This window comes from Oryzias melastigma, linkage group LG9 (assembly GCF_002922805.2).
Source record: "Oryzias melastigma strain HK-1 linkage group LG9, ASM292280v2, whole genome shotgun sequence".
NCBI lineage: Eukaryota > Metazoa > Chordata > Actinopteri > Beloniformes > Adrianichthyidae > Oryzias > Oryzias melastigma.
Window position 1 is genome coordinate 7,879,916 of NC_050520.1, and position 13,539 is coordinate 7,893,454.

General features: G+C 36.3%; 1 protein-coding gene across 2 annotated transcripts in view; it reads left to right on the top strand.

Moving 5' to 3' along the window:
- msh3 (mutS homolog 3 (E. coli)) overlaps nt 1–12,488 on the top strand; it is a 50,691-nt gene extending 38,203 nt beyond the window's left edge. For both annotated transcript variants that reach the window (XM_024276196.2, XM_024276193.2), the window contains exons 22-24: nt 9,986–10,118; nt 10,200–10,368; nt 12,176–12,488. In XM_024276196.2, the coding sequence (XP_024131964.1) occupies nt 9,986–10,118; nt 10,200–10,368; nt 12,176–12,257 (384 nt within the window). In that variant the 3' untranslated portion in view covers nt 12,258–12,488. The remainder of the gene's footprint in view (nt 1–9,985; nt 10,119–10,199; nt 10,369–12,175) is intronic.
- The last annotated feature ends 1,051 nt before the right edge of the window (nt 12,489–13,539 follow it).

Here is a 13,539-nt window from a genome sequence, read left to right on the forward strand (position 1 = left end):
CTTTGAGAATTTCAACCAAGATGAGGCTGGTTTGAGGTATTATTCATGACAGAGCAAGGACAATAGAAACCAGACTTCATCGCACTGGAGAGGCGGATGAAGGCGAGCTCTCCTTGAAAGATGTCATCAAAGATTTTCAGAAGGTTTCATCATTTCCTTTGTTTTTTTCAAAGTATTCAACTCTTTAAAAAAAATATGCTTACGTTTCTTGGATATTGTAGTTTTTGCTTGCATCTGTCAAATTAGTAATAAGCTAAATCAGTAAAGAAAACCTTCCACAAAGGTTTTTTATCTTTGAAGACCTATTCTGACCATGTTGTTAGTTTCTGCAGAGCACCAAAAGTTAAAAATTTGCCTCTGAGTTGCAGGCGGCACTGTTGGCATGGAGCAACCCCGCCCCCCTTCCCGTCTCCGTAGCTGAGAGCTCAGAGCAGGTAGCTTGTGGCTCGCAGATCATATTTTTTACAGAACAAGCTCTTTCTCAAAAATCTTTTTCAGATTTTTTACATTTTGAGTAAATAAATACTCAGAAATGCAATTTTGAGCTTAATTTTCCTCAACATATTTCCTCCATCATTAGAAAAAAGCCACAAAAACATGATAAAATCCTAATTTTAGTTTAGTGCTTCTCCTCCATCCAATGTTTAAATCATTTTCCACACATCTGTGTGTATTTGTGTTGTCCACCACGTCAAAGCTTTTTTAGAAAGAAAGGATTTGTCAGATCAGATGTCCCACGATGACCTAAGGGGGCATGGATTAAATTTAGCATTTGAAGGGTTCTGTTTAGTGTCGATCCAGTCGTGGATCAGTGCATCCCCAGCTGCCTCGTCTGTCTTTTTTCATCTGGGCTCTGGCCGTTAGAAATAATCACACCAAAATATATTTTGAGGAAAACCTTCCACACACCATACCTTGAGCAGTGATCACCATGATACAGTATTCTATTCACTCAATTTAGCTGCAGTTGCCTTTTCATTGATATACTGCAGGGTTGAACCCAGCATATCTGTAGTTCACACTTTTTTTTCCTTATTTTCTGCAGAAAAATAAGACATATTTGCAATACATACTTCCTTAAGTGCTGATTATTTTGCTCATTCTGATGCAAATTCTTTGAAATGATAATAATTTTCAAAAAGATATTTTTAGTTTAAACTCCAGTTATCATAAGTTGCCATGTCAGGATCTCGGTTTCAGTTCAGCTTGAAGACGAGAGTTGATGAGCAGAGTTTATGCAGCCAGAAAATGCTGGTGAGGCTGAGGAGGAGGAAGCTCTGCACTTGTTGTGTAACACCATTGATTTATTTAAAAAAGAAGAACACAACTATTTAAAGACATCTAAACTAAAGGGCAAAAAGGATGCCATTTTTTCGAGAAAGAAGCAGTAACACTTTATAGCAAGATTCCTTAATAATCTAGACATTAAGAAGTATTAGTAATGTGTATCCAAGTGTTGCTTGTTTGCAGTTTAACTGTACATTGTAATACAGTTACCCCGAGCTCACACTGCATTCCGGGGCAGATGCCGGTGCAGTCTATAGCAGGTGGCTTTAGATGGCTGCGGTCCTACTGCAGCCACATGCTCGCAAGACTCCAAACTTACATAGTTTTACGCGATAACTCGCCATTTATATAGAAAGTACTAGTAAACAAATCCTCATTCTGCCGTGATTTTGAATCACATTCACAACACTGTGTTACTCGTCCTCATACAGAGGATAAGCACAGAACTTTTATTCATACTTTTGTCTTATAAAGGGTTAAACGTACATATTTGACTGTATTACACATTTTGAGACATTTACAAATTCTCATAATTCCCTTTTGTAAGCATCTTATTTAAACCTCTGACATTTGTAAAACATCAACTGTGCTGACTTGACCTCATTAACACCTATAAGGCATTAAGAAAACACCTATAAATACTAATTATTGTCTTATAAATGTCATATAAAGGCTTAAAATATTTGTTTATGTGTTATAACTACATTGGAGTGGCATGCAGGAAACCCGGATTCGATTCCCAGGGGGTACGATGAGCTGAATCCAGTGTGGGTCCTATGGCAAGACCCTTCACTCTACTGACTAAACTCTATAGCCACAATGGGGCCCAAGTCTGGGTCTCCCTGTGCTGGTCCCCAGCCCGGCTAAAATACAGGGGTGTGTCAGGAAGGGCTTCTTTGGAATAAAATCTGCCAAACCACCTGTGTGAATCAATGAAAGCTGCTGTGGTAAACCCTGACGGGATAAGTCGAAAGGTGAACAACAAACTTGTAACTAGGGCCTGGAATCAATTAAAAAAAACGAACAAATTAATCGCAAACCTGAAAATAATTAATCTTAATTATCACAATAAATTTTTTTTGTAGTTACAGTACTTGCTGATCACTTATTATCTGTGAGTAATCACAATATGAAATCACACACAAAATGATACATTTAGAATGTTTATTTATTACTAGACTATTAAGGAGCTTTATTATAAAGAGTTAGTATAGAAGCGTTTATAGATCTAGAAAATGTCAGTGAATGTTCTTTTTTTATATATAACCTCTTCTTTTTTTTGCTTTCTTTCCTTCCTGAATGGACTAATCTTCATGTCAAAGGTCAAATCAGTCCGCCTTAAATTTAGACGTACGTTTTTCTTGTCCTTTAAAAGCTCCTATACAGTATTAAGGAACATTTTTTAATAGGAGTTTTAATGAAGAAAGATGAGTTTTGAAGAACATAAGAGAGTGCGTCATAATCAAAATGAGCTGTCTGCAGAAACTTGTTTAGTTAGTAGTTAGTTATTGAATAAATTGTGAAAAAACAATAAAATTCCATAAAGTTTCATTTACAGATTTCTAATTTTGGTCCATTACCACGTTTTGAACATTCACTCAGCTGCAGTGGAGAAGTCTGTATTTTACATACACTAAACTTGGGTCTAACCAAGACTCAGACAAACTTTAAACCAGGGCTGCTAGCTTAATGGAGAAAAAGACAGTCTGAGATGAAATTAAGAAAAATGAAGAAGCTTAGTCAGAAGCAGCTAAAGAGTTCGATAAGAATGCAGACCTCCTGAATGTAAGCTGGAAGCTGCTTCCACAGAACAAGACCCGTCCTGCACTGAGAATCAGAAACTATATTCTGCAGTGTGAGAATCAACTGCTCTGTTGAGAAAATGTGTTTCAGAGGTAGAGAGTTCCTCACATGTGGCAAGAAGAAATAAAAATCAAATTATGAACTCAACATGGGTTTAATAAAGAAATAGAATGTCTCCCATAAGAAATATAGACTCTGAACTGCACTCTACCTCAGCTGCTTTTTACCACAAAGAACTTCTAATCTCAGCAACAAGAATAATTTATGACCAAATTATCTCAAGTCTGATTTCCAATATTTTTTTTCAGCCAAGTTTTTATTTAATAGGGAATGGCAAAGACACGAGTACACAAACTGTTTGTAAATGCCTCCACAAGCGTTCTGGGTTTGATGTGAAAAAGTTGGAGTCTGGTTTTCTTGAGAATGCGTCAGTGACAGCAGGAAAGAAGGATCATGCCCAGCTTTACTCATGTGAACTCCCTGGAGGTCTCCGACACCCAGAAGCTCACTTTTGGCTGCAGACGAATGTGCGCGTTCTCTGAGCCACATATCACTCCATGTGGGAGGGAATGGTCTGCCGTTGTCATGCTGATGCCTGGATCTCCCACCACACACGTCCCACCACTCTGCATGCTGTGGGCTTGCACTGAGCAGTGATGTTGGTTTTTTGAGCCCTCTGTGGTGCCATTGCTTCATCAAAAAAACCTGACCACTGGAGGTTTTAATAAAGCAGATTAATGAGGAGGTTTGCAAAGTTATTTCTTAGCATGCTGATAAAGAAGGTTATAGTAAAAAACAAAAAGGGAGCATCATGCAGTAGATGAAATGGTCTTCTGATAGATTTTGAGGTTCAAATTTTATATGTGTGGGTTTGTAATAAACAGGTTTTTGTCAAAAACTGAGGGCTTGGACATTGGAAATATTTATGTTTACCTCTTAAAATTGCTAAAAAAATAGTTTTGAAAAACAACAAAACACTCATTTATTTTACTGTGTTCATTTCAACATCATTTTAATGTAACTTTTTGGATCTTTTACGCTATGCTTTGTGCTTAGGGCTAGTAAGGCAGCAGAAAAAGATGGCGTTTGGTTCAAAAAGTTTGAACAACAGTACGCTCAGTAAATACCTTAACTGTCGCCAATCATGAGGGAGCTTCTACTTAAAGCAGCTCTGGAGAATCTGTCACTCAAACATTCAAGATGGGGTCAAGGGGCGGCACATGCTTTTATTGAGGCAACTGATTGGTCAGTTTATAACTTTTGATTAAAAAAATATAGAAAAAAAAATTGTTATCCTGACAAATAGGAATAACTTTATTTCTCAATAGAAGTCTATGGGATTGTGGAGTCAGCAGGTACTTCCTGTTTGTAATGTGAGGGGGGAGGGGCCATGCAGTCTAGTTCTCTTTATACCATCAATACGTTTGAGTAACAGGCCAAACACAAAAAAGTGCAACTAGTTGCATCTTTTTTTAAAACATTTTAACTTGATCAAATATTTAATTTTTTGTTTTATTTTAATGGACTGTTACAATCATGAGCTGCATATATTTTTGAGTAAAAAGTCTTTTTTTGTTATCATTTTTTGAAGCTCGAACATTGACTCACTATTTATACCACATTTTCCAGATTAATTTACTCAAGCAAAAGGAAGTTACTGTGGAATTAAAACTATATTTTGTAAAAACAAAGTTTATCTATAATTAATATAAATAAATAAATTAATTTACTATGAATGACGATAAAGTCCAATCCCCCCTTAAAAAAACATCCTCTCTGTTTTACACACATTGTAGATTCAACTTAAACTCTTAAAAATAACTAAGAAACATAAGACAGAATTGCAGATGGTTTTACTCCAAACTATTTGATCTAAAGTTTATTGTATCGTGCCTGTTGCTCCAAATTAAAGACAGAGTTGATGATGAAGTAAGAATGGATTTATCTAAATAAACATAAAACTAAAGCATTTATTTCAGCATCACCTTCAATGATTTCATTCGAACAGTTAACCTCCATGAAATGTTTAATGGCTAGAATTGATTATTGTTTCTGCTGTGGGGTCATGAGATGGTTGCTTTGCAAAGCAGGGCTCTGTCTTCCCCCTGTGGTTGGGTGTAATGATCTGCCATTAACACATAATCAGATCATTATCCTGACTGCAGTCTCGTTCTGCCCTTCTTGCTTTGCTTTTATCTGCGACTGCAGCTGAAGCTGCTGCCTTTTCTGCGTGGACGCGCTCTTATTGATGAGCTGTCCGTGCGTCTCAGCAGGGTCACATCTACGTATCCTTGCTTGGAGCATGTAATAATGAAACAGCCCATCTCTTTCACTCTGTAGTATTACTACTGACATGTGACCTTTCTTATTTCCGCTGGTTAGTCGGCTAATTGTGGAGTTTTCTGCCTGTTGCGATATTCAGGTTCGGTTCCACATTGAGGGCCATTGCTTTATTTCTCTCCCTCATATTCCTTTTTTTAATTGTCACCATTATGATGAAAGGCGATGATTAACACCAGCACTTACCGATGTTCTAATATAGCAACAAGTGGAGCAACAAGAGCTCTTTCTAGCCAAATCTATTTTCACTGGAGAAACAGTTCAGTGCTTACAAAAATATTTTTAGATCTATCAATGATTTTTTTTTTGTTTTCGAGCATTAAACGGAATCATTGAGGAGAATGTTTACTGTATAATGTATCTCTGGTAAAACTATTAAAGCCCTAATGTGGCTAACTAACACATAAAAGCTTTTTGCTCAACAGTTTAAATTCACCAGTTGTCAACAAAACGGTTCTAAAATAGTTTTTTTTTTATTTCTATTTCCAAGCAGGCTCAGTAAAACTTGTTGATAACATTCCTTTCAGTGCTTTAGCACATGTGAGGTGGATTTCAGGTTAGCTTGGATGCTTTCGAGCACAGAGGACAATAAAACATTGATAATTAGGTTCCAGCTTTGTTTTATTGCAGCTGATAAATCAGCTTTACAGCACTGAAATCAGACACGGACTGTTATTCTCCAGAAAAGACTTCTTGTTGGGTTGAGATCTGGATTTTACAATTCAGTGTTGAGTATCGGTTCCGATTTTGAGAAATGTTAATAATTTGAGTTTTATGTCTAATTAGAAGAAGCTTAATTTTTCAGGAAGGTGTTTTAGATTAATCCTTGTGCGTGACGCTGAGAGTGGACTCATCTGGACCCCACAAGTCAGTGCGCAGAACTTTTTTTTCTCACTGATTTTTAATTTTCATTGGTGTCGGTGGCAGACATGAGATCTTCTCCTCCTTCACCCACATTTGTAATGGGATGGATAACACGTCAATGTAAGGCCTGGCTCATCCTGACCCCATAAAATAGCACAAAAGTAAATGAATCATAATGCAATTCTCTAGGAGTCAGAGCACTGGTGTGCAGACCGTTTTGATTAAATGTTGCACAATGCCAAACAGCATCCTGCCAAATGTGTCATTTTGAACATCCTCAAAAGTTTTGTCTCTTCGATTTTTAAAGAATCTAAAGTTCTTTAATTAAAAAGAAGACAGATGGACAAGTTGACAAAAAGAGAGAAAACACAGCAAAGCTTGATGACTCAGCATAAAGTTCCAAACTCAGTGTAGCCATAAGTGAGGTTGTTTTGTATTTTTGCTCTGTTTTTATCTTTCAGTTTGCTGAACCTTTGTGGAAATACAAAATAAGGGTGTGTTCTTTAATTTAAGCCTTAGTCACCATTGCACTTTTGGGTAAAATGGGCAAACCTGTACGGAACATAAGAAATATCAAGAACATTACTCGATGAACCCACACGTCAAAAATTGTATGCACATTTTCTTGCAAGTGACAAGTCATAGTGAAAGACAATATATAAAACACATAAAGTTAAAATGGGTGAAACGCAGACACATCACACACAAATGCATATGATTTTAATACACATTTAATAAACACTTTCATAAACATTTGAGGTTCAATAAATAGCACTTACTCTCCCGTTTCCACATTAGGTCTTTAGTCTGTCAAAATCACATCAAGTAATAATGAATACTAGATAAACTCTACTTCATATGAAAAAAAATGTCTGGGTTTTTGCTGCTAAATTTTGACTAAAAAAATACAAATACTGAGACCTGAAAGTCTAATAATTATAAGCAGAATTTGAAAAAGAAAAAAAAGCTAGATTGTTGCATTTTAGAAGGATTAAAGCCAAAATCGCTTGACAAACAGAAAGAAAGCCAAAATTAGCTTAAACAAACTCAATAAAAACTCAAATAACCAGAGTGAGTTGAAATCTTTAATAAGATGAATTACAAAAAGAAGGGAATAGTAAAATGAAGTGCATCTAAACATTGCTGTGGAACTTTAAGTTGTTGACATTTTTAGCAAAGTGACACCTGTTGTCAAAATTTTCAATATTTTTGGTAAATTCCTGCTACTGACGGTCAACGATCAAGAAATGCTTATATCCGGCCTTGGTCCAGGGTGATCCTAGGATAGGCTCCAGCATTCCCCCAGGATTTTTTTTTACTATGACTTTCTCTAATTACCCTCAAAGCTTGTTTGCAGACTTAACTGGACCAGAATAAGGTCTTCTGACATTTCATGATGACTGATGTTAGAGAAGCAGTTCTATAGTTTTAGTTTTTTTTACTGTTCATATTTTTGATGATGTGGAGTGGAGTAAAGCCAGAATATCTTTAATCGCACGGGAACCCTCTTCTGGGTCAGACTGAGGTTGAAGAGATGAACCCCACATACCTGATCTGCACAAACCTTCAACACTCTGAGTCCAGCAGCATTTTGACCTTTCTGTTCTCTCTCCAGCTGAATCTTCCCTGACTATCATGATATATTTCCACTAGTGTTGATTGAATACATTTCATGGCGTATCACCCGGTGGCTTTGTTTTCTTCCTCTATTCCAATAGAGCTGAGTTGAGGTGGACCGGTAGCCTGGGCTAAATGTACATTTCATTAAAAATAATAATAATAAATAGTTAATAATAAATACCTACAGTGGAAGGGAACCAGTGAACAAAGGAACTTTCTGGTAGCCCTATGAAAAAATGAAATGAAAAATGATTGTAAAGTAATTATTATTCTGAATAACAGCAGGTAGGTTTATGTGTGTAAAGATTTTTTTAAGAAGTAGTCACTTGGACTTTGTCTTTCTCTTAATATTGAATAATAATAATGCACTACCATCAGACTTGTGATGCATTAAATGACTCTTTAACCTTATAACCGCTTTATGTGGAAGTGAAATAGTGTTATAATGGTTAGTAATAGGACTTCTTTTTTGGTGAAGTGAAAACATTGGAGAACTAACCTTCAGCTTTAATCAGCTTAGTCCATGAACATTTAAATTTAGGCTGTTTACTTTGAATAAAGAGAAATACGAGTCCAAACAGAGAAGTTGATGCCGTTTTTTTCTCCCTAAAGACAAAAACGGTTATTAGACACTTATTCTCGTGTTCTGCTGAACTGTTTTCATTCAAAACAAAAGATTATTCACTATTTTCAGGCTCTTTAAAGAAATGTCCGAATCTTTAAAAGCATTTTACCTTCAGAAATGATTCTCCCTTATTAGCTAATTATACGCTTTGCATCTCTAAGCTGAAAGATGTTCTTACAACAAGTTAAAACCAACAATTTAGTAAAAGGAGCCGACTTTTATTATTTAACGATATGCTACATCAGGTAAAGTTTGTCACTTGTTTTTATCTCTAGAGAAGAAACAATTAGTACCACAGTTTTGAGAGTTGTATTAATTGAAACCTGACCAAAAGGCTTCCATTTTGTTTGAAAAAATACGTCTGTGTGAGAAAAGATGCTAAAGTTATGGGAAGAAGGAAAACATTTTCTTCTGATCGTCTAATAAACACTGAACGTTTCCTTGTTCACTCCCACTGTAAATGCAGGAGAAGAGCTGGACTTCTAAAATTAAAAGAAATATCAACAATGTTGTGTAGAAGTTCTATATTTCCATCCCTCGACTGCATTTTAAAGTTTGAACGGGGATTCTAGCCCCACAGTTATGAGTGGAAATGCTTTCTGAAGGGGAGTTAGTTGAACCTCCGTCTGACTCACATTGTTAGCAGAATTTAAATGACCTCAGCTTGTTTTAGGATTTATGATGATTTATGACAACTGCATTAAACAAGTAAATATTTTAGTCATTGTCATAGCTGTATGTATTCAGAATTTATAAACTAGTTTAGAGCTCTTTAAATGCTATTTAATATTGACCAAAATTGCTGCAGGACGCTGAAGGAGTTACTGATTAGAGATATGATTCCCACAATTAGAATCAACAATCAACAAAAAAGGATGGAAATCTTGGAGTAAAAGTTGGAATTTTTATATTAAAGAGAGAAAAAATAATGGTTCTGTTTGCATAATACACAACAATAAAAAATCAATTAACATTCTAAAACTAAAGGTGCTCAAAAACTAAATACCAGTATCAGGGTTCCTGCGGGGTCTTAGTTAGTCTTAAAACCATTAAATGTATCTATTTAAAAATTATACCTTGAAAAGCTTTTTTTAAAAAAAGTCTTGGATTTTGATATATGAGCTGCTTGTTGTGCTGCTTGAAACTTGTCAATTTTACATTTTAAATGTTACATTTTTCAACTATTTTATAATTTAAATAAACAGCAGGAACAAAATATTGTTTATGCACCAACACTACAGCTGGTTTGAAAAATAAAATAAGCTGAAAATCTACCGCTTTGATCTTAAAATGGGAATAAATGAATAAAATGGGAAATGAACTGAGAACTTGGTCTTAATTTTTGACATGCACATCTTTTAAAAATCTGAAAAAGTCTTAAATTTAACTTGAAGAAACGTGTAGGAACCCTGCAGTCAACATTTGACTCTTGAATGTGTATTTCAGGTGAAATCCTTCACCCTCTTTGTGACCCATTATCCTCCTCTGTGTGAGCTGGAGCGCACGTATCCTGATCATGTGTCCAACTACCACATGGCTTTCCTGCTCAATGAGACGTGCATCTCTTCTGATACCAGCGGTATGTTTTTTTGTTCTCGTCTTCATAAAACATTTGATTCATTAAGAAGCGTCTCACTTTGAGTGAGTGATTTGCTTGCAGATAGTGACGTTCAGCCCGAGTTCATCACTTTCCTCTACAAACTGACGGAAGGAGCTGCAGGGCAAAGCTACGGCCTGAACGTCGCCAAGCTCGCTGGCGTTCCAGATCCCATTCTGTGCACCGCTGCTCGCAAAGCCCAAGAACTGGAGAGCGTCGTCGAGGCCAGAAGGTATTCTCGACCCCAGGCCATTTTAAAGTCATTTACATGTCACTTTGAAGTTACAAACATGACATTCAGGTTTTTATGCCATTTCTTAAGAACAGTAATATTCCTCCTATTAAACACTCAAAATAAACACTAATAGAGCTGGATGGGGTCAGCTGAGTTATGCAGTGTTAGCTTTTAAAAGAGCAGCTATAACACCACACTGAAAGTTTGTTTAAGCCTTAACACACAGATGAAGGCAGTTTCATACTTGGGCTAACACTTCCGAGTCAGAAAATGGACAGTCGGAAATCCTGGACAAGGTCAAGTTGTTTAATCAATAAAAATATAAGATATTGGTTGGATAATTGGGGATATAGTTTTTCAAGTTGTCAAATCAAACCTGGTAAACCTTTCTAAAATCCTTTCTGCAAATCGAAATTTTCCATAGTTTTTAAGTCAGATAAATGCAACTGTACTGCAACTAGAGTATTCTATCAGAATACTCTCAGAAATACTGCAGAGTATTTTGGCACATACTCATACCAATGTTGGTCAGTTTGAACATTGCAAACAAAGCTGGTTTCATGTACAGTGTTCCCTTGTTTTTCACAGATGTTGCAAAAATAACTTGAAATCTGCCAAGTAGGATTGCAGACCTACTACAGTGAAAATCGTGTTTTTTGTGTTATTAACATGTTCTTCTTGCATTTTCTCATGATAAAGGAGATAGATAAGAACATCATTTAAGATTAAAACTATGCTTCTTTGTATTTCTTTATTCAAGTTGTGAAAAAACAAGAATAGACGAAAAAATGACGTTTCAAAAAAGCTTTCAGTTGAGACGTTGAAACTGAAATGGTTCGGCCAGTCTCCTGCTCCACTCCATTATGATGCATTCATTTGCAGACAGATAGATCCATTAATGTCTTAATTCTCTTCATCCAACCTGGCATCTGGCTTAAATCTGTACAGCTGGATACCTCCAAATTGCTCACCTTTTTTGTTGCATCGATAATGTTAGCTTGGGCTTGTGAGGTGCTATAAGCTAGCAGGAGAGAAAGCAAACAAAAGAATGATGGGAAATTTGACAAAGCTAGGAAACTGGAAGTTATATTTTAATTCCTCCTCTTTATTAATTATCTGTCTTATTTTTTATTTTGCTTTGCTTTGAGTAAACAAGTTGTTTGTACATATTACGTTTATATTATTTTCTTTCTTAGAAACTCATCTGGTGTGTCTTCAAATCCCAAACTCCTCCGTAGTTTCAGCTCCCTTAAATGCTGCAGGATCTCACAAACGCTTGTTGACAAGAGAAATTGACATTGGCTTTATGATTTTGAGGGGATAAATGATCACAGAGTACTGCTTCAGAAATGTGGGACCGCTGGTTCTCGCTGGTATCTGTGAACGCTGCTGTGCACTCACGGATAGCTGTAGCGTTTGCAGGCGTCAGAGGATCAGCGTGTTGCACTTTCTGAAATCGCCCTCTTCTGTCTCTGTAAATTTGTGATGCGACGTCTCACTCTCTAACAGACAGCCTGCTGCGGTCTGGGGGCTGCTTATAGCCCCCGAAGTTTATCCTCACCATATGAAATATCTGTCAGCACAAACAAACACGCACACGCCAGTGTAATCCTCTCGATATGAAATGTTTGTCTTGTGTTGAAGCAAAGATATGCAGTGTTCGCAGAGCACTTAAGCGTGGAATCTGCGTGTTTTCGATCCGTAAGAACACAATGTGCTTAGATTGAGTCTTCGTGCTGTTTTCTATGAAACATCTGATCCATTTTTGTCTCTAATAATTCATCCTTTGTTTGTCTCTGTCCAGGAGATCTAAAAAACTACTCACTGATATGTGGAGCATCACGGACAAACCATCCCTCATGCAATGGCTGCAGTCAAACTCTTGACCTCACTGCAGCGGAAATCTCATCATGTCTCAAAAGAAAAGGAACGCTTTCAGTGAGCGAGCGGGCTCAGAAAACAACGTTTAGAAAAGGAATTTTGGACTGTTTTGATAAACCTAATTATTTCAGGTTCTGATGATCAAATGACACCGAATCAGTGAAACGAGCTGATTATGTGAACCCACAAAGCTGTAGATGATGTTTAACAATTAAAGAAAACTCTCCCACCTGTCAGATTCACTGCTGCTATTTTTATTATTTTAAGTTGACATTTTCATTATTTGTAAGGAATGCTGTGAAATTTGAAAGTTTTGTTTTTTAAACAAAAAAAAAGCGATACTTGCATATCTGGTTGAAGTTGGTCTGCTAAACTTTATCAAAAGCATGTTTTACAAATATTAATTCTGAAGTCTAACAACACAAATAAAGTTGAGGAATAATAAAATCACTGATTCTGCAAGTTGTGATATTTCAAAATATCATAGGTCTCCGATTGTCATCATTAGCACACCACAATTGTGAGACTTTTTTTTTTAATCCAGAAATCAGATTGTTTCATTTTTAAATAACATACTTGTATTAATCTGAATTACACTAATATTCTAGCTACACTTTGTCAGCTCTTGTCTTTTTAACTTGTCATTGCATTCCTCGTGTTAATTAGGGGGAGCAAACTTCCTGTCTATTGTTTCTCTGCTCTTATTCTTTGTGATCCGTCCAACTTGTTTGAGCTTCCTGTTTGATGAAGGCCATACTAGTACATTTGAAGCCCAGTCAGAAGCAGCCATAAATTAATATAAAATAGCATCATTGAAAGGGAAAACTAATACAAAATAAGTAACATAAGCAGCAAGGAAAATGTTTCAAAAATCTGTGTTTAAAGAGATGCGAGTTAAGAGTAAACATCACAACAAACCTGTAAACATAAAAATATGAACAGTGGAAAGTTCTGTCATGATCGTGGTTTTAAATAAATAGGAAGAGTACAGATGACAAATGTGCAGAGTCAGGAGTTATACTGTACATCAAAACCCCAAAGGAAGATTTCCCACAGATTTGTTAGGTGACTAAAAAGATCTCAAAGGTTTGATGAGGGTAATTGTTGCTAGAATGAACAGTTGGCCCTGGAGCGGGTCAGCAGTTGGGGTCAGGCTGCGCTCAGATTGAGGTGAGATATAGGCTGCAGCTTAAGACGGCGATTTAGGTTGAAAAATATCACCCAGAGACTTGGTTTGTTTCAAGGAAACTTTAATCAAATAAACTCCAGTACAGTAAGAATTACAGA